This window comes from Cupressus sempervirens, chromosome 11 (genome assembly GCF_028749045.1).
Source record: "Cupressus sempervirens isolate cs-2001-9-10 chromosome 11, ASM2874904v1, whole genome shotgun sequence".
Classification (NCBI taxonomy): domain Eukaryota; kingdom Viridiplantae; phylum Streptophyta; class Pinopsida; order Cupressales; family Cupressaceae; genus Cupressus; species Cupressus sempervirens.
The window spans coordinates 473917662-473943873 of NC_143128.1; the positions used below are offsets into that span (position 1 = coordinate 473917662).

General features: G+C 35.3%; 1 protein-coding gene across 1 annotated transcript; it reads right to left on the bottom strand.

Moving 5' to 3' along the window:
• Positions 1 to 1759: 1759 nt before the first annotated feature.
• On the bottom strand, positions 1760 to 25608 carry LOC149530431 (signal recognition particle subunit SRP54 2). Its single transcript, XM_089808453.1, has 9 exons — positions 25114 to 25608; positions 4626 to 4725; positions 4203 to 4356; positions 3770 to 3920; positions 3526 to 3674; positions 3074 to 3174; positions 2788 to 2945; positions 2587 to 2701; positions 1760 to 2372 (listed from the first exon to the last, which is right to left on the bottom strand). The coding sequence occupies exons 1-9, from the start codon at positions 25342 to 25344 to the stop codon at positions 2050 to 2052; spliced, it is 1482 nt and encodes a 493-aa protein (XP_089664579.1). The 5' UTR covers positions 25345 to 25608; the 3' UTR covers positions 1760 to 2049.
• Between the last annotated feature and the right edge of the window lie 604 nt (positions 25609 to 26212).

Consider the following 26212-nt stretch of genomic DNA (forward strand, 5'->3'; position numbering starts at 1 on the left):
TGTGTGTGTGTGTGTGTGAAAGAGAGAGAGAGAGTTTTTGAGACTTTATATGGATTACAACTTCATGAAAATGAAAATGATACCAGATATACCCACAGATATATCTACACACATATATACATACACATTGAAAATGTACCTATATACATATTTATAGTGCATATTAAATTTACATAAATATGTCCATAAATGTTCTTTATGGTTTTAATTTTTTAAACATGATCCTATTATGCCTAAGTAATAGGCTTGAAAAACAACCCTTGTGCCTTGGTAATCACGAGGGACATGTGCAAGAGAGTAATAGAAGGGGTAGAGGGTGAGAGATGAGATAGATATAGAGGGAAAATAGGTTTATTAATGGACCTTAGGTCGTCTTAAGAAGTCCTACATGTCTTAAGTGATCGAACAAAATGCTTCAATACATTAATGAGTCTTGGGATGCTTTAAGGGGTTTTAGATGTCATAAGTAGTTGTAAAGGGGCCTAAGATATATACATTGGCCTTATGATGTCTTAAGGGGTATCATATGTCTTAAGGGATCCTAAGGTCTTTGCATACATATATTAATGCATCTTAGGATACGTTAATGGATTTTGGGATATATTAATAGGTGTTAAGGGCTCCTAGTATACATTTATGGTTCATAAGAATCTTAAGGAGTGCTAAAGAGTCCTAGGTGTTTTAAGAAGTCCTAGTGTGCATTAATGGGTCCTAAGATATCTTAAGGAGCTCTAAGTGTTATAGTTGTTCCTAGAGTGGCCTAAGATGTATTCACAAGGCATTATAGGATGTCTTATGGGCTTATAGGTGTCATCAATGGTTCTAAGGGTCTTAAGATAACTTGTATTTTATATATATGTATGTATGCATGTATATATGAATGTATGCACATTGTATATGTACCTATATACATATGTATAGTGTACATTAAATTTGCATATATATGTCCATACAATGGTTCATAAGGATCTTAAGGGGTACGATATGTCCATATAATGGTTCATAAGGATCTTAAGGGGTACTAAGGGGTCATAGGTGTCGTAAGAGGTCTCAAGGGGTCCTAACATGCACTAATGGGGCCTAAAATGTCATAAGGAGCTCTAGGTGTGAAGATCCTAAGTTGTCATTAGTGGTCATGAAAGGTCTTAAGATAATTTGATGAGTGTGTGTGTGTGTGTGTGTGTGTGTGTGTGTGTGTGTGTGTGTGTGTGTGCACGTGCTTGCACACATTATATATGTACTTGTGTAGTGCATATTAAATTTACATAAACATGTTCATATATATTCTTTATGATTTTAATGTTTAAAAGCTCAATTGAGTTTTTTAGTGTTTAAAAAAATGCAGATGGCTTAAACATCACACACTAAGGCTTGATTTATAGGCTATAAGTGTTAAATAGTCAAAGTTAACTTACTTTTACAAGTTTAAATTTTTCCAGTGTCTAATGTTTAAGCAGGGCCAAAAACATGATCACATTTTTAAATGTTCAAAAATTTGATCATGTTATACCCCTTAAACTCGAGAACTTCATTTCCCTTGTTTTTCGTCTCTTTTGTTCTTCCAAACTAGCTTCTCAACTTCCTCGGCATCATGTTTACGCATCATCAATTGGGTATTTATAAAATTACTATCATAATTTCACACCTCTTGATCTTTCTAACCTTATACTTTTTTCTGTTTTTGGACAACATTAACATATAAAAGTTTATCTTTTTTAACTAGTGTCTCCATAGTTCTCAAAGGCATATGTGCACCATATTCTAAGAACTTTTGATCTACTTGACCAAATAAAATATACATATTGTTGTTGTACACTTGATTTTTTACGCTTCAAAAAATGTAAAACCGTCCTAACCAAAGTAAATAACAAAAAAAAATGTGAAAAGTCAGCCCCTACACTTGAGATAATGTGGCTAGAAATTTTGAACAAGAAACTATAATAGTTATATTAGAAAAGCAGAGCCCAATAACATAGACAAAATCATGACTAATGAGCTTTCCAAATATGCTCCAAAAGCCTTGATGAACATTGTAGATGCCTTGGCAAACTATTTATTGCCTCCTAGCATCCCTGCTAAGTCTTTGGAACCCATCTGTTTCATTAGATTCTGTAAGCCTCCCACGCCACCAATTTGTTTTAGCATGTTGGGAGGAAGAACCTTGCTCATATTTTGTGCATTCATATTTCTTGATAGAGCACTCATGTCACCCTTCTTTGGAATTTTAAGTCCTTTCATTTTGCTCCAAACCTTTCCTAAACGTTTATACTCTTCAAGCATCTCCTTAACTTCCTTTACAGCACGACCTGCTCCCCGTGCCACACGCACTATCCGTGATTCTGTCATAAGTTTCGGATTTGTACTGTCCAGCTCTGCAAAAGTCATATATAAACTATTAAAAATCTTGTGCAATTAATTAACCTAAACATAGAATTGCATTGTATTAAATTATTTTATAATAAAAAATCTCCAGAATGAAATTTATTATTTTTAACTGTCTTTACACTGGTTTCTAATTTCCTTTCACCTCTATGTTTCTATGACCATTATTTTCAAGAAAGACATGAACAAGGACAAGATATTTACCATCATTAGTCATGGAGTCCATCATTGTCATGAACTTTTTTATCCGAGCCTGACTTTCCTTTTCTTGGCCTTTGGGCATCAACTCAGCACTAAATCCAGGAATCATGGAAAAAACCTGTAAAATTGGCCTCCATTTCATATGCAATAGCAATTTGCTCCTGGAACTTTATTAAATGTAGTGTCTGAATCAACTAAACATACCTGATTAAGTGGTCCCATTTGGAGGATGTTTTGAAACTGCTCATACATGATCCGCAGAGTAAAGGTGCCTTCTGACAACTTTTGCAGAAGTTCAGGCTGTTGTTCTGTGGGCATCACTTCATGAATTTTGTTCATAAAGCCAGACCAATCTCCCATGCCTAATCAAAAGAAAACAGGTCATGGCCTATCAAAAGAAATTGGCATCAACCACAAATATAATGGAATACCAGTAAACAAAAAGAAAATCTTCTTACTGAGAAATTTAAATAGTTTTAATTCAACTGACCTAGCAAACGGCTGACAAACGGTTTGACATCAAATACTTCAAACTCGTCCATGTGCTCTCCTGTACCAATGAATATAACAGGACTCTTGGTTGCTGCAACGCTGTCAAACCACAATGTAAATTTATTTAGCAAAACTGTTCCCGTTACAAAACATAAACAATTAAAATGAAAAACATGGGCTATATTGTCTAAACCAAGCAACAATCTGAAAATTGTTTATAACATGTTCCTTATAAACTAAATGTAAGAAAACTAAAAATAGTAATGAACATAATCCAATTTAACGAGAGGAATAACTGAAGTGCATGAATAATTAAAAAGTCTTCTGATCATTATGTTTCACTGCACTCAAATATTACTTCCACACACCACACGTAGCAAGGGCAAGTGAACCAAACTCTACAATAGTTACTCTGAAACTATTAAGTATGAACTATCTAAGAACACTTACGCACTAAGTGCACCTCCTCCTTTTGCATGACCATCCATTTTGGTGATAATGACAGCTCCTACTGAAACACTCTGTTTAAATGCTTGTGCTTGATCAAATGCCGCTTGTCCAATACTACTATCCATTACAAATATTACAAGATCTGGTCTCTGCAAGCTCAGCAAAATGTGAAAAATTAGAAACATGATAATCTTACAACCACTAACGCCTTCATAATGTGTGCTTAACTCAGACTGGGTTATACCGTTGCTTCAGACACTTGTCGCATCTCCTCAAAAAGTGCAGCTTCCTGCTTATGTCGTCCACTGGTATCTACAATAATGAGATCACAGTTCTCCTCTTTGAACCTGTCAACTCCTTCCTGACCAATCTTCACAGGATCTGACTCTGTATAGCTGCCAACAAAAATTACAATAGTCTTCCGTATCATTCAATATCTCTGTATGTCACAAAGGAAATATTTATCCTTATGTGCATCTGAAATTAAGTGCACTCTTCCGTATTTGCCATTCTAAACTTTGTCAATGCATTATGTAACTTTGATTTCTTTGCTAAATAATATTTATGTGTGAAGAAATACAAAGGATCGCAATATGATCTGTTCACTCCAGAAAATATCCATAATACAGTCAATGAAAGTTGCCTATGCAGGATCACTTTAAAAGTTTCCAACTCACCTGCCATAAAAGGGAATCTTGGCCTTAGTTGCATTCTGTTTCAGCTGGTCAAAGGCACCTGCTCGGAAAGTATCTGCACAAACTAAAGCTGGCTTCCAGCCCTTCTTCTGGTAATGATAAGCATATTTTGTACAAGTTGTAGTTTTTCCAGAACCTGCATTATGTATTTATGACAATACATCAAATGTAAACATTAACAATCCTTACATGAAGGAACTGATAAAACCAACTAATTATCATATTTAGTAATCTTAAGCTAAAAATTCAAATGCAAAGAACTTCTAAATTCCCACATCCATAGAGAAATTTGGCAGCATAGTAATGTAGTGTCATCCATGCTAATATATATATCAACAACAAACAAACGGTCCATATTCCATTATAAACTTAGCCTGTCATGTCAAAGAATATTACTGACAGTACCTTGTAAACCAACAAACATGATAACATTTGGCTTTCCCTTCTTTGGAGTGTAAGGAGTCTTTCCAGGATCCATCATATTACAAAGTTCATTGAAAATGGCCTGGCAACACAGAGAGCTGAAATAAGTATCTCTGGTCAAAACAAATGCTTCTGAATAAGAACTCATTTACAAACATGGAGGAGTTACTGCCATGAATACATGATTATTGTTGATGTTGCCACAACCATGTAAATTATTATTCCAAACAACTCAAAGTAACAACCTCTAAGATATGGACTTTTTAGTTGTTGCATGCACTCTTGATTCTTAACTAGATCTCATGATTGTTACAAAAATTATTAGAAAAATCACAATTCATAGAGAGCATTTATGACTACTTCTATAACAAAGGTCAGTACAGACCCATAAGGTAGAGAATGTCCAATAGGATGTAGGGAAAATTTTGGTCAATTCACCAGCAAGTGAAATCAAAAGTACCTTGATTAGACTTGCCTCATTATACAAGTTACATTCCCTTATGATACTTACAATGATGACAACAAACAAAACTATGAGAACTAGTTTGTGCAAGGATATGTGTAAGATGAATTGAAGACACTAAAAATAGTCCAACTCCAAACCATTAGAGATATGTCTAGCATCAAAGAACAAAATTATCAGGCATATCCACAATGCAGAATTTGACACCTACAAACAAACTTGTAATAGTCAGCTTTGTATCCATCAAGTATGCCCATTATAAACAACATGCAGTAGAAAAAATTCAGAAGGCAAGATTTTCTAGGATTTTAGCTGGAAGGGAAGAAGAGAGTTAATTGTTTTCTTGATTTCTTAATTTTCTTGTTATGGTTTATGTCTTGTTTTTCTTTGCCTTGAGTGATCTTTTGTTTCTCTTTTTTACATATCAGCTTTCATTGGACACATTTAAAAAATTAAATCTAGTACAACATCCTCCATGTGTGAAGGTACTGCAATTGGTATATATAAGCTGGTTGCTGCAGGCTTGGCTATTTTTACATTTAATGGAGATCGATGGAGATGGAACTAATGCTTCTCAAGGCAACAAAATCAACTCTCTCAGAAGCGTACAAAGGAGCTGCATTCATTGTATAAAATGGAGAGCCCCTTCAAGATTAGAAGCAAGCAAATGGCCTCCAAAGTAATTGTCTTCTACTATTACCTTGCTTCCATACAAAGCTATTGTTCGTGTTTTGTAAAGGGAAGAGAATAGGTTGAGATCTGCAGAGATTTTTTCATATCTGTTTCTCCTGATGCTCTTCCTGATAGGATTTTTTTCAATGATCGATTGGCTTTGGTCTGGGGCAAAAAGTTCAAGTTATACACTAAATTTTGTAGAGTGATTCAAAAGGACTTTCTTTGTTTGTTTGAATAAATAATAAGCAGAAACATATTCTTGGCAAGGCTTTTTGAAATTTTGAGAGATCTCTTTTTGAGGTCTTTGCTTGGACCCTATTGCCAATCCTGATGAGGTAAATGTAAATTCCTCTCCGAAGTGCTTGAAATTTGTAACATGCCACCCAGATTGTGGTTTTTACTTCCGTAAGTTTTGAAACTTCTTAGTGATGTCATAAAAATAGAAGTCACCACGTCTTTGCTTGAGGAAAATTAATGTTAAAGCACAATATTAGTTAGCTTAAATTTCTTTATGTTCCCTTACACGGAATTAATTATTAACTTACTGTAAGTTGATAGGGGTTAGGAGAACTAAACTCATATTTTTACAGCAAAAAACTGGGCATTTGAAATTGGATTGCTCTTGGTTGAAAAATAATCCATATTTATGTGTTCCAAAATAATGTTAGATGATGAGTTAATAAAAAACAATTGATGAATTCTTTTTGAATATTGTTTCTGAAAGCCAAGAAGATTGTCATTCCTACAGTTTCTAACTCGCAACCCAGCATCGCAGTTTCTCACATTGCTTCAAATCCCCCTTGTCTATCTATTGATTTGAATGATACCAACAAAAGCTTTTTATAAACTATAAAAAGGCCTATATATCCTTCAGAAAAACCTAGCAAAGGCAAGCCTTAGCAAGTCTTCTAGTGGAAAAAAAGTTTATTTCTAATCTTTAAGGGGGCATTGATTTTGATTCTTGTGGGATAAATGAGGCAGATTGCTACATGTGTTGAAGAATAATGATATTTACTCCCACTTTGACGGGTCATGCGAAGAGGGAATCAATTCCCCACCTTCCCCCAGTAGTTTGATTTTTGTGTTTTTCCTCCCCTTGCTTTTATAAAAGTTTTTAGTTGGTACACAAGAGGCCTTGAGGCCCATGAAAAAGATGCATGTTTAAGGCTCTATGAAAGATCCAAGAACTTGATTTATTTTGTTACAAAAAGTTAATTATGTTACACTTGCTTTGGAGGGAGTATGCAAGGTTATATAGTCTAACGCTATTGGTTTTTCTTGAAAACATGGAAAAGGGTAAGAAGCAATTTCTATTTCATTATGTCCCCTACTGGGTCCTATGTGATTTGTCATTGTTTTTCAGATTTTTTCCTGTTTGCACTTGACTAAGCATCAATAAGCAGATCTTTAACAAATGTTCTATTTATGCTCAAAATGATTACAAGGCTAGAACTAATTTGTTGAATTGGCTTGTCAACAATCTAAAAGACATAACTATAATAAGGTGAAGTGCAAAGCTAATAAAATTGGTGGATAAATTTGTTAGAAATATATGATTGATTGATTGTTGTCATTGATGTCAAACATAGTGTTCTAGAGGAGTTTGAGTTTGTGTTCACTCAAACTTTGTGGTCCAGAAGTTTTTTATTCTTTGTGATGTGGGTTTTAGTGCTGAACCTATAGTTCAGTGAAAGACAATGGTCCAGAAGTTTTCTATTCTTTGTAATGTGGATCTGAGTGCTGAACCTACAGTGTAATGGAAGACAAGTATGGTTTCAGAACTGTGGAAGACAGGTACGTATCCTAAAATCATACTCTTATATCCGGAAGTCTGTGTGGTCCAAATATAAATTGTTCAGTAGCAGTGGAGTTGTGTCACAGTGCAGATAGCATTTTTTCAGTTGCAAGTTAGTTGTACTTTTCACAGTGTTTCCGAAGTGTTTCTCTTCTGAAAATCATGGTCAATAATGTGCTGCTGCTCATACACAGTTGGATTCTGATTTTGGTCTCGGTTATGACATTCTCTGGTGACTGGGAATGTGTTCCTAGTGTTTCGAAGACTGTCATCTAGTGTTGTTATTTTCAGTTGTTATGATGTGGCATGTTAACATCGCTTCTAACGTGGTGTGTTGACATGGCTTCCAATGTGGTGTATGGATATCACCCTAGCGTGTGGAGGTCTGGTTACAGTTAACAGTTTGCTTCTATATGTTTGAATTATCTTTGGTATTTGTTTTGCTTATTGTGGACATGTGTAGCGCATTCTTGGTCCGCCTTTCTCCTGAGATAGATTGGTGCTTTCAGATTTATGTCAGGGTGGACTATTTATTGACTGTTCAAGTATCAGACTTAGGTCGAGGCCTTATACTTAATGCTTATATCTTATCAGGATGGGTTTGTGCTATATGGGGCCTATGTATTTAATGCTTATCTCCTATCTGTTTGGGTCCTTGGTTCAGATGCTTTTGGTATCGGTCTTATTTGCAATTTTCTATTCCCTTTGCCAACCTTGTAATCTCCAACGATGTATCATATATTTAAGGATTATTGGTGCTTTGGCAAAATGCAAGTGTAAGATGTGAAGCAAGTGAGTGAGCAAACCATTTCAACAATCAACACAGCAGAGTTCGGTGGCAGTGGCAAAGAAGGAAAGATGGTAATAGTTTATTGCTAGAGTGGACAGTGTTTTGCAGATCAGCTACATTATCAGGAAAGTTTGTTTTTATCTACTTTGAAAAGGAGTAAGTACTTTAAGATAGTGTGCCCTTACGTACTTGAGGTTGTTTCTATATTTTGCTACTTTGGTAGTGAGCCTCTATATACTCCGTAGCAGTGAGAACCTGTTTGCACTGTAAGGCAATGAGCATTCTTATTTAACTACATTCATTGGTGTATTGGCAGTGAGCCTCTGGTTGCTAGTTCTGGAGCGGTGAGGTCCAAAATTCTCTGTAATCAGATTATATACTTCAACGAAGAATCTGTGTGAGCAAGTGCTCACCATGGTTTTCCCCAGTTTGGGCTTTCCACAAATAAATCTTGGCGTTCTTAAGTTGTTGGTTTTGTTATTTACTTTCATATTGTTTCATGCTAAGTTATGGGTGCTCTCGATTAGGGACTACAGGCGGATGTGAATGCCTCCAAAAGCTGATGCTGGAGTGCATGCGCTTCAAAAGTCATGTGGATGCACGTGGCAGTTTGTCTTTCATAGACTGATTTGACATTAAAAGGTTATGATTGACTCCCCAATCTTCAGAGTGACTTGTATCGCTCTGTTGGTTCCATAAGATGATGATGATATTCCGAATGACTTGATTGTATTTTCCCTCATCCTTGTGTTTGGCATCATCCTCTACATCATGAATATCTTTAAAACCTTTCTTTTTAATATTTGCTTATTCCCTTCCTCCCCCGGAGAATGTAAAAGACATCCCAACTATATATCTCCCTACCACTAAACACGAGGACTATTCAACAAACAGCCGCTTTGATGTTTAATCTCTTCTTTATTCAAATATTGCTTCTGCCTTCCATTCCTAAACTCCTCTGATAGAATTGATCATCGCAATTGCTTAGATTACAGTTGTTGATGACCCCAATCTTGAAACATAGTCTTGGTATTGTTGACTAGTTATATCTTCTGATTCGTGGTTTAGCATTGTTATTATAATATTAAGACAGCATTTATATGATCCTTAGAGATTTTTAGATGGAACTATTTATGTTTGGTTTATTATAAGTTATACATTATCTATTGATATATATTCCAATGAATTTCAGGTAAATATTGAATATATTATTGTTTTTTATATTGAAAATAAATAAATGTATATATAAACAAATCCAAAACCTCCCCAAACAAATTTACACATCTGCATCTGTACCCGAATTGGTAACTTAGGTTTCATGTGGTGATTGTTGTAGTTGTTAAGAGTTTTATTTTATACACCAAAGGAAGTAGATCGTTGCTGTTGAGGTTGGCGGCTTGCTTGTGTAAGAGGAATTTGATATTAGAAGGGCTTTTCATAATTTCTACGGTGATCCTTTTTAAGCTGGGAAGAAGCTGCTCTGATTGGTGCTCGGAATTTTAATTCTAAGAATGTTTGCTATAGTCTTTTAAGTGCTGCTGAGTTGGAGGCTACTCCTTCCTTGGAATGTTATCTGCCACTAAAATAAATTTCCTGGTTTTGAGGGGTATTAGTGTAAATTTTAACAGCCAATATTAATTAAATTATAATGAAAAATGTGAAAAGCAAAACTTATGCTAAATTGTGAAAAGCATTTCATTGATAACCATTCTGTTGAAGACAGATTTGAGAAGGCCACAGGCAGATCAGTTTATAAGTCAGGACATCCTTAAGCATCAGCAATTTGCTGCAATTGCATGACAGCAGGATCAATCAGATCATTAAATTGATCAGAAGGCAGTAACATTCTAGTTATTGTGGGCAATTTGTAGGGTAACCCAGCAAGTGGTCATTAAAAATGATATCAGAGCACCATTCCAGCCAACCTGAGAGACAGAATTGTTCATGTAACTTAACCAAAGGGCACAAAGGTCTTTGGAAAGAAAAAGGAAGAAGCTTGCATCCTAAGTCACAAAGTTCGAGTTCGAATTTAGGTTCGCCAATCATAAAATTTGGATGGAATTCGGCAAGGGTAAAAACTCAGAAAAAAATCAACATTAAATTTAACTTATATATTTTTATTTTTTTTTAATATAAGTAATATATCCACAAAATTGTCAAAATAGTTTGAAATTGCTAAATAATTAAACTAAATAACTCAATATTATTTAAAATGATATTATTATAAATAACACTATTAATACAAATATCATAAAATTCCGATGAAGTTCAGAAAGGGTAAATATTCACAGACATTTGAACTTCATGGATAAAATTCAGCAAATTTTATGATTAAGCTTACATCCACCAATAATCCTATTCCCATCAACACCATGAGCAAACAAATGGGCAATGAATTAAGGACCTTCATGGACCAAACCACTCAAGCTCTAATAAAGCAAAATAAAAGAGCAACCCAACTTCTCGTCCAAGCCATCCAAAACATGGATCACATTTATTCTAGATCCAACCAGACCCATGGGAGGGATACTAGCCCCAACACTCCAAAAAATAACATCTCAACAAGGGTATCAAGTATCAACCCCTAGGCCAAGAAGATCTCCCTTCCTAACTAGTGAAGAACATATTGTAGAGGAAGAAGCAAATAATCCAACCATTTCTAATGTGGATGAAATTGCAGATGCATACTCAAGATTAGATTCCAAGTTCAGAGGAGTGTCTCCTTTAGGGATTATTGAGAAGCTAAACATGAATTGCCCCTAATAGGAGAAGAGGGCAAGCTAACAAAGATTAGAAAGAAAGGGTAAGTAAAATGAACCCTCCCACTTTTGATGGATCGGGCAACTCCTGGCACATTCTTGGGTACATAGTTGGACACCTATCTTTCACTTAGCCCATGATGGAAGAAAACACCAAAAAATGTGCTACACTCCATAGAAATTGCCCATGATTGGTGGGATAATGGCCTTGTCACCCAAAACCACCAACATATAGCCACTAACAATGAATTCGCTCAAAAACATATCACAAGATTTGATCAAAAACACCCCCAAGTGGTATTTTAAAAAACTAACACAGTTACAACATGTGGAAAACTATGTTGATGAATTCCAAAGCTATCAAACATGGTACTAGAGGTTTCTCAAAGGAGAATCACATACCTATTTGCCAAAGGATTAAAAGAAACTTAGGCTTGGTAAGTGCCCTCAATCCTACATCACTTGAGGATGTTATCTGAAAAGCCTTAAAATTAGACATCGCAGCTATAGAGTATTACAATTAAATCTCTCTATTTTTGTTTTTCTCTTCCGTAGATTTATTCCTATTTCTAATGGTCACTCATCTTCTATGTTTCCATATTCTCTCTATTTAACATGGAAACTCTCTTTCTCTCTCTCTCTGCTCATAATAGAAACATTCTTGTGGATACTTACATGTATAGATTATTTATGATCTTTGTTAAATAACACATCATTATTTTACAACTAAGTTACCATATTCATCCCTGCAAGCTCAAATTTGCCCACAGTCTGCTGAATTCAATGCAAATTCGTTGGAAAGAACCCTGAAGACTTCATAGCAATTTTGCAGTGAACGAGGACAAATCATAATCGAGCCCATACAGAACCCACAGCAAATGATCAGCAACTTTGGTCACTGTTGACATTTCAAACAATGCTTTTAACATTTTTTTTATTTCAACATTAAGTTTGCTTGGTTTTGCATTTTATAAAACATTTTTCATATTACCGTATAAGGAAACATATTATTGTGCACCCAAGAATTATATTGCTGTCATTTTTTCTTCTGCATCCAAAACCAGAAACAATTGTGTTTTCTACCAAAACATTATTGTGCGTCCAAAGGGCTACAGGAAGGATATTGTTTTTTATCATGCATCCAAAAGGCTACAGGAACAACGTTGTTTTCTACCATTTTTTCTTCTGCTATAGTAATGATAGTAGACCATTCACACCTACAGAACAAACCATTCACGGAGGAGGCACTCAAAACTAAAAAACAAGGTTACAGGTTACAGAACAGAGTCAATAGACCATTCACAGTAGAGGCACATTACATTCAAAGGTCACTGCCACACAGGTATACTTTCAAATGTATATCAATGGACCATTCACGGTAGAAACTAAGAAATGTATATTATTTAATAGTGTATACAGTGATTATCTAAATCTTTTATTATTTAAATTTTATATAGTAATTATTTTAGCTTTGTATGGAATTTCAACTCGATATCATAATGATACACAAAATCCAGAAAGAAATAATTATATGAATCTGTTGTAATTCTGTTCCCGTCTTACAAATTTTATGCCTTTTTGTAGTTTTCATTTATATTTTTTTGTTGTCTATTGTTTGTAGATTCTATCATTCTAAGAATGGCTGCAAGTGGTTTTGGCACTGGAAACCCCCACTTCAAAATCAACAGATGCTCCCCTTTATGGAAAATATGTGTAAATGGTTCGACCAATGTTGGGAGGAGGAGGTTATCTGTGGATTTGCAGCCTTTGTAAAGGGTAATCTAGTAGCTTTTATAGTAGATTGAAAGTGTGATTTATTCCTCAAAAAGGCATTCAGTTTTGTAGAGGAAAGCCAAGAGTAAATAGATACCTAAAACCCTCCTTCCTATTACATCCCAAATTTTGACTCAATTCAAAATGTCCTATTAACAGTTGAGGTTTTATGTGAAGTCAGTTGACAGTTAAAATTTGTTACAATCATGTGAAATGGTAAGATGGTTAATTGTTATAATTTTAAATGAAGATGAAATGCTAGTTAACCGTTATGATGACATTTTTGGAAGTTGATTATTTATCATGAATTCATGGGAATTGAAAAGGCGGTTAGTCATTATGATTGTTTATGATTAATAAATTGTTATGGTAATATGATTTAACTGTGGAGAATATCCTTGTAGGGAGCATGTAAAAAAGGGTGGAAGCATTGCCAGAAAAGAATTGGGCATAGGGGCACCACCATCACTGGGCAAATAAGTGTGAATCTTGAATAACCATGGCTAAGGGTAAACGACTAGGCAAGCAAGAGTGTATGTGGGACAATACCATGAGCTACTTGGATAACATATAAAACATTTAAATATTTAAACATAATCAAAATTCATACCTTTAATGATTTATGTTGGTATCCTCATCATTTCATTATATACATATATAAATGCACATATATATACAGGTATGATGCCACCATGAGCTCGTCTCTATTAACATGTGTATACATATATATGTATATACTTTGGGAGGATATGAAGATAAAATAAATTCTCCAAATTATGCACATATATAGATATGTGTATCCTAATAGGTATACCTTGGACACAATAATAGTATGATGAAATCGTTCAAAAATTTTATATATATATATATATATATATATATATATATATATATATATATATATATATATATATATATATATATATATATATATATATATATATATAATTATAAATTATTCTTTTAATAAGGAGTCCTTCAAATTATGTTTTTAAGTTATAAGTCTCTATGAGGGACAATGAGTACACTTGGCGATTTCCTTCTTTTGAATCGGTGAACCAGAAGCTGATAGTCTTTTCTTATAATTGTCATCAAGAGTCGCGGCTTCAATTGAAGCCTTCTATATTGTTTTACATTTAAAGCTCGATAATGTGTCTTGCAGCTATCATTGATACTACATTATTTCACTATTCTTCCTTCTCAATTTTTCTTACTCTTTTTCATACGGTCAACATTGGAGGTAAATCTGAGCTTGTTGTTTCTGCTATCAAAGGAACCTAGTATTCTGAAACCCGTGTTGGCAATCTAGATTTGAGAGTCGGCTAGTTAGGATTAACCAAGTTCGAATCCATCATTGATCAGGGTATGTTATTGGCTTCTATTCTTATTTGGTATATTTACTGCATCCGAAATCTAGATGCAAGGCAGTTTCAATGATTTCCAATGTTATTGTTTAATGCTTGGCTGTGAAGTGAAGTAAGACTATCGAATAGTTCATTCGGTCAAACTTATCAAGTTATCTAACCATGTTAAGTCTTAAACCAAATGAATATGTCATGTTATGTTTCCATTTTCAAATCAGTTGGTCTTTTAATTTTGAATTATAATCCTCTAATTTTTCTTAAGAGAAGCCCTTAAGTCTCAAGGACGGCTTCATGTTAGTACTAAATATTATCTTCCATCAGCTGAGTTTCAGCAAATGAATTGATATCCTGTATAAACAGACACCTAGGACTCACCCCGACTGGATGACCAAGAGAGGGTGAAGAGGTGGAATAGAAGTTCTACAAAAACAAAGAATAAGAATCAGAATTGATATGATAACTTTATTTTAAAAAAGAACTATTCAATAAGCTAATGCATGTCCAATCTACTTACCTTGTTGCCAAGTCGAGTGGTGGAATTAAGAACCATAATGTTCAGTGGCTGGACAAGGTGTTCCATGTCTATTCCAGGTAGGGAGTTCCTTGCTCGAATGAGATTTATGGGGATATTTTTGAGGGTCCGCAGTTGAGAGGTTAAGCCCCTGACAATGTTTCCCCTCTCCACAAGATGCCAAGACATGCACTAGACAAAGATGAGTTATGCGTTCAAACATTTGTTGGTAACAGGTATTTTACTTTGATGATGTTTATACAAGTAGAAGATATAATAGATTGATTTATATCATCAATTCAGTTATTTCCTTTAATGAAAGTAACTTTTCTCGTCAATGGAATTGGTAACCAGTTAGATTGGTTGATCTTCCAACTGAACATGGAATATATCTATATGCAAGAGATAGGTTTATCCATTGAATTGTTATTTCAATCTTCCATTTATGTGAATAATGAATATAAGTGTATTTTCTAACTAAATGTTATTTCCATAGCAACAGAAGAAGAATGGATGATACAATGGTATTTGATGCCCTAAACGATACAATGGTTATTGATGCCCTAAATGATACAATGGTATTTGACGCCCTAAATGATACAGTGGTATTTGATGCCCTAAATGATACAATGGTATTTGATGCCCTAAATGATACAATGGTATTTGATGGTAATGGTGTTTCGATAAAGTGGTATAGCTATTTGTTCCTAAGTGGCATATATGTATTAACCTGGGTTTTGCAGAAGCATCCCTAAACGGATTTTCAGTTTTGAATTCTACAGTATGTAGATTTTAAATTCCTTGTTAAAATCATTAATGGTGTTTTTAAATTGTTAGTTATGAAATATTTCGTTTAATTGTTTTGTAACCATTAATCTCATTCACATGAACATAACTGATATAACTATCTTCCTATGAATATGAAGTAATAACTGTATTTTTTTTGATATGCTAGTTGTTAGTCAAGACCCGGGAAAAGTGGATGTTACACTTCCAAACCACACCGTGAACAAATACATTTAAGAACAAAAGCAACCAAATGAAACTACTAGGAGGACAAACTTTTCTCATCTGTTGCAAAGTGGTAGGCCTTTAAAGAAAGGAAAAATATCATCTGTCTTCAACTTCCACTCCCAATGAACCACCGACAGAGGGCCATCCATTATTTCGTTCTCCTCAACAACAAATTGTAAGTAAGAGAGTAATGGGAGCCTTGGAAACATCATTTAAGAATGAAGCTAGAAACATTGTCAATTAAGCCATAGCAAGATGCGTCTAAGAAAATGGATTGTCATTTAATGTTGTTCGCTCATCGTATTGACAATGCAGTTAATGACGCTCCAAAGGGGTTCAAAGGCCCTTGTTATGAGAAGATACACACCATTTTATTGGATGATGAGTTGGCCCATGTGGAGGCTGTCATGCTGCCCATCAAGGATTCATGAATCGAAACAAGTGTGACAATAGTATCAAATGGACGGAAGATGTGAGAAATCGTCCTTTGGTGAATGTTATTGCAGTTTCTACAAGAGGTGGAATATTTTTGAATGCTGTAAATTGTGAAGGAGAGGTAAATGATGGTCCTTTCATTGCAAACATTCTCATCCAAGCCATTGAGCAAGTTGGACCTTTGAATGTTGTTCAAGTAGTAATTGACAATGCCAAGAATTGTAGGGTTGTCGGCTTATTGGTTGAGGAACAGTACAAACACATTTTTTGGACATCTTGTGTTGTGCACTCACTCAACCTAATACAGCAAAAAACTGGCACTAAAGTTGAGTGGATAAAAAAAAATGTATGAAGAGGCACAAGATATCTAAAGATTTGTCAGAAACCACCATATGACCCAAGCCATATTTAGACAATTCTCGATATGATGGCGTTAACTCCGTGATTGAGGATATTAGAAATATCATAAATGAGAAAGAGCAAGATCCTGGTGAAAAGTTCTTCAAGTAGCTACAAGTAATCACGATAGAGAGATGGAACACAATAACTACCCCTATGCATCTACTTGCCTTTGCATTGAGCCCCACGCTCTAAAGTCAGTCGGTCCTCAAGGGGAGTATCACTAAAGTTGCTCCATACAGAGATCCATAAGTTGCTCAAGGGTACAAGGAAGCCCTTTGAGGACTCTTTCCCAGCACTTACAACCTACAGTGAGGTTTGAATTTATGAGTTTCACGAGCACTGATGATTGTGAAAAGAACAATGTTGATGCTCATAAATGGTGGTACTTCCATGGACAAATGTACTAGCACTTGCAACCCATTGCAATCAAAATATTATCAAAGGTAAGTTATTTAATCTTAAGATTCTAATTTCTAATTTATTGTTGATAAATATTCAAAACTCTTCACTCTATAATTTCAAATTTGTAAATCTTGATAGGCTGTTGTTTATCATCATATGAGAGGAATTGGAGCACATACTCCTTCATCCACTCAATAAAATTCAGCTGACTAAACTCCAAGAAGGAAAATAACTTGATCTTTGTGCATTCAAACTTGAGGCTCACAACTCACAAAGAGATTAAGGGGAGGCAAAACATTGGGATGTTGAACTAGAGTCTGCAGAGTTGGAAGCCCACTTTGATGAACTTGCTATTGATGATAGTGATCATGAGATACTTAGTGATGTTGAAGTTGATCCTAAGACTACATTTGAGACTATTGATGCTAGTGGCACTAATTGTGCTTCTAATATGCAACTACCTAATGATGATGATTTTTGATGATATCTGATGGCATATGACTGATTAGTAATGTTGACATTACTGATTTTGAACAAAAAACATTGATATGGTGGTGTATTTTGACAATTTTGTAATGCCATTCAAACTAAATCGTTAATATATGTCCTGGTGTATTTTTCTAAGTTTCTTTTTAGCATAGTAGTGTATGAACTTATTTTCTACAGCATATTTTAACATATATCAACTGTTCTTATTTTTATTTTTTAAACTTGTACGGATGAACCCGAACCCAGCCCAAAAGAAATTTGAGTGAATGTTGAACCCACATCCAAACCATAATCTGACCCAACAACTTAATTTTACAATAATATGGTACTGGAGTTTCTGTTTTGACAAAATAATAATTTCACTATTGACATTTCCTAATTTATTTTTTGAAATAGGTTTTGAGAATCTTTAATTTCTTCATGAAATTTTTTAGACTCCTAAGATTTTTGAAATCCTTTACCTAGGTGTGTTCAAATTTTTGCACGGATCCTATCTCTATATGGTCATTGTCATGTGTTTATTATAAGTTGTTTTTAGGGTTTGTTGCATCTATTAGTGCTGATTTTGAGTTTCTCGTCATGTTTTCTCTGAAAAACGTGTCGTTTCTTTTGCTCATTTCTTTAGCCTATGTTCATTGGTTTCATTCTTCTACCACTCGCAGCACCTCTTCTAGCCACACAAAAATCGCTCACTCTTGCCTTCCGCAGCTCTCAGCTAATTTGTCCATTTGTCTACAACCTAAGGCTTCAAAAACGACCTACATTTTGTTTTTCTCAATCATTTTTTATTGCAAATATTTTTTCTTATGCAACCTATGTTTGAGAAACGACCATTCTTTTGTTCTTTTTTCACCATTTTTTGCTGAGGATTTGCGGCTCTACTGTATTACACTAATGACTGGAGGAGTTTTTTGTCTTCATTTTGACGTTTTTCTGCTTCAGTCAGACTCTCATTGTCGCCTAGGGTTTTTTGTATCTTTGACTAGAATTTTCAACCTTGAATTCAAATCGAAAACTTATTTTGCTGCAAATTCCTTGCGAGTTTTGCATAAGCTCAACTAGGTCGGTCTTCATTTTTATGGATGCATCATTATTTCTGCCTCAATTTTCAAGCCAACAGATTCATAATTTGACATTAGATTCTTTTTGGGTTTTTCAAGCTCTCTTCTAGGTGTCTTTTCATTTTTGGGGGTCTTCCATCAATTTGCCTCAAAGTTAATGCCTTTGCAGATATTCATGTTTTTTAAATTTTTGCATCGGAAAACATGTCATGCCATCTCTCACCAATCTTCTTTTGGAAGGCAATCAATCATTCAACAGAAGAACTACCAAACACCTAGAAGCAGAGAATGATGATGATCTTCGAGTACCATCAGCTTGAGGCAATTGTTCTAGGTATCGAGACTCATCCTACCACAGTCGATGTTACTCAAGAGAAGTTTGATGAGTGTAACCATCAAGTTGTTAAGCTCATTAAGCTTCGATTACTGATGATCAAGTGCCTCAAATGTCATGCAACAAGACAGTTGCAGAGATCTAGACTACACTAAAGGATATCCACAAGACATCAGACAAAAGTAGAGATTTCTTTCTGAAGAATCAATTATTCTCTTATTATGGATGACCACATGTCCTTAAAGGAACATCTTTTGAAGGTTCAGGACATCAAAGATCAGCTTGAAGCCATTGGTCGTATAATGGAGGAAGAGGATATGGCAGTCATTACTCTAAATAGTCTATCACAATCCTACGAGCACTTTATTGGAACGCTCAATGTTACTGCAGCTAATGTTGACCTCAAATTTTCAGATTTGTGCACCAAACTTTTGTAGCAAAATCGTTGGAAACAACAATTTGGTAGCAATGCTCCTTCATTCTCCCGTGACCAAGCATTTACAACCCAATCCTTTCACAATGCTAAAGGCCCATCTCAGTCATTAGCTCAGTATCAGGATTGCTCCAAAAAGAAGCAAGATTGGTGCAACTATTGCCACAAATTTGGTCATCTGATCCGAGATTACAAGACTTGCATTGCTTCTAAACAGCAGAAACAGGAAGGGTCTCAACCACAGGCCAATATTGCAAAACATACAGAGCTCACTGATCAGCCCGAGCCAGCCTTATACGCTTTTTGAGAATTCCCTTGCAGACTTTTGTTTTCAAGTTAGATTGACCCTTAAGGGAGGGTATTAGAGTTATATCCTACGTTCCCTAGGGATGCATCCTTGCCCAAAAACACGGAGTTTTAGAAACAGGGATGTCCCTTTGATGGGGGTACAAGTATTGGATGTCCCCCAGCCGTCCCCAAAATCCCAAAAAATGACGGAGACGTCCCACAAATGGGGAGACGTCACAAAGAAAAATGGGGGACGGCCAGTCGTCCCTGGTACGGCTAGGGATGTCACAGATGTCCCTCAACCGTACCAAGGACGACCAACAGTCCCCAACGTTAAAGCACATAAAAAATTAATAAATAAATGTTGAAACCTAATCTTAGAGCATAAAATAGTCCCTTTGATGCTACACACTTAAAAAAATCAGAATTTAAAGTCATTAAATCTGAGAAAAGACAGTCTAAAGACATGGTCTGCAAATAAGTGCAATCAGACTATTTGGATATCAAGATCATGATTAAATTGACTTATGTGAACTCCCAAATGCACAGATCAGACCCTCTTACCAATGCACAAACCTGCATTTTTATCCAATATAGTCTTAACCCTGAATTTTTCTCCCAATGAGATCAGATCTGATTTTTCAGAGGACAAACCTGCAACATGTCAAAAACTTAGAAATCAATGCACAATTTGCTAAATATTACCCCAAACATGCATTGTGAGGCCTGATAATAGGGAACAAGTCTTTAGGATCAGACTGCTTTTTAAGACAAATTTCAGATTCTTATGATATTGTTCACTGCTAAACTTATATTTTTGTGTACATATTGATATGCATATTGAAAATTAAATCCGTTTTATGAATGCATAATAGGCTAGAGTTAAATTTTAATACATATTGAGTACTGCATCGGTTATTATTTCCTAGATGACATTCAAATGGTGTATGTAAAGGTTCTTTAATGTTTAAATAGCATACTTAATGCTTAGTTTCATATAAACGACATGTATATTTGCACATTTTGGTGTACATTTTAATATTTCCCTATATTAATATTACTAAGGTTGCATATTTCTAGTTATCGGTTGAGATAATTCAATTAAATCAAAGACAAAGATATGTGCCTTGAGATAATATCAAAGTTGCACGGCACAAGCTAAGAGCTCCAAAGGTTAGTTTAGGGACCCTCAAATCTAAAATTGGTTAAACTATCATTGCTTGAGAAGAAGCAATTTTGAGAAGGGTGGACTGTCATGCCCCGCCAATCCAAAAACATTGCAGCCATTATGAGATCAGATTTAGGTCTTTATATCAGGCAATGTAATTTAAAAAAATCACAACATATTATTGAGGCTGGCCAATGTCTTGAAGAAGAGCTGAAAATCTCATCTTAAATTAGGACAACCCCCAAGAGGAGCCAGACTTGTTAAGGGAGATTTAATTTTTTTCTGTGTGTGCCAAAGAGGGACAACCTCATGGAGATAGCATCCAGCTTCGGGCAATGAGATATAAAATAATAAAATTCAAATTGCATTTGCCCAACCTCCTTCAAGAGACATGACAATTGGGTAAAGAATTGCACGATGAAGGATATAAGCAGAGATCACTTGACAATTCAAATCGAATGAGTTCAGGGATATCTTCTGTATATAAGGCGCAAATATAAGGAGTTATCATTCAATTGAGCAGATTTTAGGAGATAACTCTGATCTCATTCAAGGAGGACTGTAAGGCGGACATATGCAAAATTGTGAGAAGCATTTCATTGAATACCATTCCCATTCAAAGCAGATTTGAGAAGACCACAAGCGGATCAGCTTATGAGTCAGAACATCATTAAGCATCTGCATTTGCATATAACCAGGATTCAATCAGAACCTGTTATTGAACGGAAGGCTGTAACATTCTAGTTATTTTGAGCAATTTGTAGGGTAATCCAAAAAGAGGGATAAGTAAAAGGATGATGTCAAGAGATTTCTTCATGATGGTATACATTTTCCTACTTCAATCAACTTATATTCTATCTCTCACAGGATTTTGTGTGATATGATGATTAGCCAATTCGATATTTGTTAGAGTCTGCAAACAAGCGTGAAGCTACCCAAAACCTAGTACAAGGATTAGATACAATAAAAGTGTAAATACAAATAATCATAAACCAAAATAGTACAACAGAGTCGGTTCCCAACAATACAAGAAATAAGCAACATAGCATAAGGAGAGCTTGCAATAACATAGTTAGAATATGCAAGGTGAATGGATATATATGTATATATAAAGATTTGAGGAGACAAAACCAGCCAAAGGGAGATGCAACTCCAAATACCAAAAACCGCGAAAGTTATATTCATGGAAGAAGCTTTCTAACTTCATAATGACCCACTATATCTACCTAAGCAAGCTAATGTATATATGTAGAAAAAATAAAATAATATCCAACAAAGAAAAATATAACCTGCACTAATGCTCGTCACATACTGTCCCCCTCCTATTAAACCAATGATGTAGCATCTCACACACCCAACAATGCTCATAAATTATGAAACTTGCTTTCTATAATGGGCATGGTGAAGACGTCAAAACTTTCTCAATTGTGGAGCAATAATGAAGCTCAATAATTTGTCCATTAACAAGCTTTCAAATGTAGAGCATGGGGGCCTCAAAATGTTTGGCCTGCTAATGATGGATTAAGTCCGAAGAGATTGAGATAGTGATTTGCCTCTCACAAAATATGAAGATAGCTAGAGAAACTAGATACTGAACTCGCTCAGAATAAACTGAAGCCAAAAAGCCTTAGTAGCAACATTCACACCCACTGAATACTCAACATCTTTGAAGGAAAATGCAATAGGATTCTGCTTCATGCTTGACCAACATATAGGACCGATATAGGACAAAAACCAAGTGAAAAACTGTATACAAAAATGGACTTGTGATCATGAGAAACACCTACCTAATCAAAGTCCATGTCCTCGATCAAGTCAATATCAATGTGTGCTAAATAGTGAATCTTATAACATCAGTGCTTTCCAGTTCAACTCACAGGGCACTTGCATAAACTGAGAGAAAAGCTGTATCCAAAAATGGACTTGTGATCATGAGAAACACCTACCTAATCAAAGTCATATACTCAACCAAGTCAATATCAATATATGCTAAATAGCGGATCTCATAACATGAGTCACTAAGTGCCTTAATGGTAGAGAAGTGTCCACTTAACTGCTTTCCAGCGCAACTCTCAGAGCACTTGCAAAGACCAAGTGAAAAGATGCATCCAAAAATGGACTTGTGATCATGAGAAAAACCTACCTAATCAAAGTCCACGTACTCAACCAAGTAAATATCAATGTGTGCTAAATAGTGAATCCCATAACATGAATGCCTTCAATGTAGCGAAGTGTCCAATTAACTGTTTTCCAGTGCAATTCACAGGGCGCTTGCATAAACTGAGAGGCTCAAGCCTCATCTACCTCAAATAACCGAGTCCAATTCTTGACACTTCTTCCATCAGTTGGGTCAGATGTTGGACATATGGCAATTCTTCACATAAAGCAAATCCATTTGAGCACATTTTCAATGAGAAGGATTCTTCTTTACTGTAGATGATGAGAGTGATGATGAGCATCTTATCTCCTCTCCTAGTTGGCATTATAAGGATACAAAATTTCATCCCAACTCTCCTCTCAATTCCCGTTTGGGCAAGAAAAACTTTACAATATGTAGGTGAATGGTTTAGGTGTCCTTTAAACCAAGTGGACTCAATCATAATTCCAAGCAACACCTAATATTTTCATGGTCACAGTTCACTGTGTTAGATCCAATATTTTCACCAACGCTTCTGGCAGTACTGAGTATAATGTCCTTTGTGAGGAACCATATAATTCCTTTGTAAGGAACCATATAATTCCTTTTTGAGGAACCACACATGGAATTTAGTCTCCGTCCCCAAAGAAGGAAACTTATTTGATGTAAGTGGATCTGTCAAACTAAATTTTTCTATAGATTGGTCAGTGATAAGTTAAAAGCTTTCCTACTTGCTAAGGGATTTTCATAGGTTCCCAATGTTAACTACAGAGAAAGTCTTGCACCTAGTACAAAGATGAACTCTATTCAACTCAGTGTTAAAAAGTACCTGAGAAGAGACACACATGAAGCGGCAACAAGGTAAGACTCTTCCTTAGTTTGTAGACTTGAAAAATCTATCTATGACCTCAAATAATTGCCACAGGCGCGGCATACCAAGATAGTTTTCTTCTCTAAGTCGGATTCACTTTCTGCTGCTGTTGTAATGGATAAAGTAACAGCCATTCATGTTCTTCTATATACTTATATTCATCATATTTGGGTATGTTCAACAGTGTGTTTCCCCTTTTACCATCTTCTTTGCTATTATAGCAGTGATATGTTCAACAACAATCTACTTCTACCTTGAGGAATGCCAGCCAGCATTGACATATTTAGTCCTTGGACTTTGATCCTACAGTTTTAAGAAAAGTTATTCTTCATCAGTAGCACTCCAAAAAGGTTCTTCGTGAACTCTTTCTAGGTCACAATTTCCAACACATTTAATATGTTATTCCACTTTTTCTGCCAAGTTCTGGCCATTCCTTTGGCCTTCTTATAATTATGGACACAAGATGCCATTTCTCGTTTCCAATCATATAGATTTGTACATTTAAAATCTGTACGTGTGTCTCCCCCATTTCCATCTACGATGTGTCTTCCCTTCTCCTCAATATGACTTTCTTATTCCATCTCTGATCTTCCCTTCTACATGTTAGAGTTTTGAAGTTCTCCATCCTATCCCCTAACCTACCATTATATTGTCAGACTTTCAAACTTGCTCTTATTGGCATGCGCGTTGCTTGATCCCAATCCCTGATATTTCCGTTAGTGATTTTGGTCACTTCATATCTTTCTAACACGTATTATCGTTTCCAATAGTTTTCTTTAGGCACCATAACTTTCAGAGTGGAATTTTTTTACTCATGATTACGGATTGAGATTGTGCGTGTGCCTAGTGGCCGCCTTGTTTTGTCTGCAGAGGATATAAAAGAGTGAATTGTGTTCATTCGGTTGTTAATCTAAGAAAAATTTCAAGGTTACTTATAAATCGGCTAAAAACAATAACAAGCAAATACAAAGTTTGATTGTTTGTTTGTTTAATCAACTGGTAAAATCTCATTTTTCAAAGATAATCAGCTAGCTGTCTGGAAGCTGTATTTTGCCCAATTCCAACAGACTATCATGTCTCCTAAGGTTTCAATTCAAGACACGGCTTTTTAAAATCCCTCCATTCCCGTTTACCACTCGAAGTCGTCCAATTCTGATAGTTCAGAGGGTATTTTTATCATCAGTTCAAAATCGTCTTAGCTAGCAGAGACACGACAATAAGAGAGCAACCCGTAATCCCCGCGAAAACCAATTAAAAAATTCTCCTTTTCAGTTTATAAAACGAATACAAACCCTAATGTTCTTACCTGTTGAATAATCCGTCTCTTGTTGTGACCAGCTGCGAGATCGTCAAAATTGACGATCTTCTTAATGTTGAGCTGCATATCCCTCACCATTTTGAACTGCACATCTGACTTCAAGAGAGCACGGGAAATTTCATTAAGACATTCGTTCAAAACCTTCTCATCAATCACTGTCGCATTGCTCATCTGCTGAAGGGCGCGGGCAATGCTGCCCCCTAATTCCCCGAGCACCATTTCGCTACCCTGCAAATTCAACCCACAGTTTTTCGGGTAAAGATTTTTCCTTCTGTTCTCGGGAGGATTCGATGCGTGGACCTGTAGGACACCCCTGCTGAATTTTCGTAAAGCTAAGAGGTATTAGACCTCAGCCCGTAATGCAGAAACCGAAATAAGAAGAGACGGATGAAAAATGGACTTTTTATACAGAGATATGTATTCAACAAGCGTTAATATGGTTAATTTTACATCCTTTCCAATCACGGCATGCTCAGTATACCTGCTATTGAAAATGGCAAGCCTTCATATATATATCTCCAAATTTTTTTGGTTTGTTTGGTTCAGTACTTGCATTGTTAGTTCTTGCCATACTAGTGATTCAACCAATCAAACTTCACTAATATTTTTAGTGATATTAGATTTTAGTATTTAATAGATGCTAATTATTTAATTTTAGAAATTTACAAAAATATTTTTTATGAATCTGATTGATTTAAAAAATAAGGCGAGGCAATTTACCGAAATGTCCAATTGATAATTATTGTAGTGGTGCAATAGTTTTATTTTTCTCTTGCATTACTCTTTTAAATTTATTTTTTTGACAAAAACTATATTATAGGTGAAATCATTTTTTTACAAAGAAGGAACTCTGATCGAAAAATGGAAGTCAAAGCAATTTTTTAATTAGCAAACAATAACAAACAGCAAAGTAGACACAGCCGACCTGTGAAGAAATCGACAAGTGTGGTAAATAACCCAAAACATAGTTTGCAGGTGCTCTGTAATCATCCAGGGCATAAGCCATGGAATCCATCACAAGGACCTTGTAGAGAAATAGAGAAGTTTTGGAATCACTACATCGGTCCTCCTCATTTTGTAGATTTAA